The sequence below is a fragment of the Penaeus monodon genome, chromosome 27, assembly GCF_015228065.2.
Source record: "Penaeus monodon isolate SGIC_2016 chromosome 27, NSTDA_Pmon_1, whole genome shotgun sequence".
Lineage (NCBI taxonomy): Eukaryota > Metazoa > Arthropoda > Malacostraca > Decapoda > Penaeidae > Penaeus > Penaeus monodon.
Window position 1 is genome coordinate 36654955 of NC_051412.1, and position 931 is coordinate 36655885.

General features: G+C 37.4%; 1 protein-coding gene across 1 annotated transcript in view; it reads right to left on the reverse strand.

Annotated features, from left to right (window-relative positions):
• The window catches only part of LOC119590823 (protein fuzzy homolog), a gene marked incomplete in the record, with an annotated part of 14228 nt that overhangs the window by 9653 nt on the left and 3644 nt on the right, over positions 1 to 931 (reverse strand). The window contains 3 exon segments of the mRNA XM_037939575.1: positions 41 to 163; positions 329 to 482; positions 699 to 820. Coding sequence (XP_037795503.1) covers positions 41 to 163; positions 329 to 482; positions 699 to 820 — 399 coding nt within the window.

Genomic DNA, 931 nt, shown 5'->3' on the forward strand with positions numbered 1-931 from the left:
GGATTTTTCTGGACATGTACTGACACTAAACAATGCTGACCTGTAGTGCATGGTGCTCTGGTGGAATAACACACTCAGCACATCCGGTAAGATGAGAGAAGCCCTGATGGTTTTCCCCCCCAACTGCACGGAAGAGAAGCTCATCCAGCAATGGGAAGCAAGGCTATGGGAAAAGTGAAAATACATTATTTGATAAATTTCTATGGAGCAACAAACTGTAACCATGTGTAATTTTTACTGTTGATAAAAAAATAATAACAATCTATTAATACATACTGGGCATCTACTCTCAGTACAGACAATGCTAAAATGCCCAAATACAACTTACTCTGATGTCTCGTTTTAATCTCTCAATATTAGTTGATGAGGTCACAGTATCAAGTCCAAGTAGCAAGACTAGGGATGCAAACATGAGGTCCAGGAGGCTACTGTCACTGCTATCTCCTGTTGTTTCACTACCTCTAACCAAAACCAGTCTAATGCTGGAATAAAAGGACAGTTTCATTAGGCATCATCATAAATGTTATCAAAGAAATTTTAAATTGGTATGTGTCAACCAATAGCAAGGACATGAAGTCTTTGAAAGTATTTCACCACTAGAAGTTTAGTATAACTGATTAAACACTACTGAGTTTACTGACTCCTAAGAGTTGAAAAAAATTAGCAGCATGCTACATTTTTTTCACTTTTTATCTTACCTATCATGATATGTTTTCCACGTAAGTGAGGCATTCTGAGTCCTTGTTGTGCACAGGGTAACTCCATGAGATTCACCAAAAACGTGTACACCATTTAGAGAACCAATCAAAGCATACGGAGGCTGAAAGAGATCAATATTATTATTAAACTGACATGATTCGTTCCTTCTTATTTTTATTTGTACATAAAACCCTAATTTTTCCTCTGTGCTCACTCCAAAGGACAAGACAGC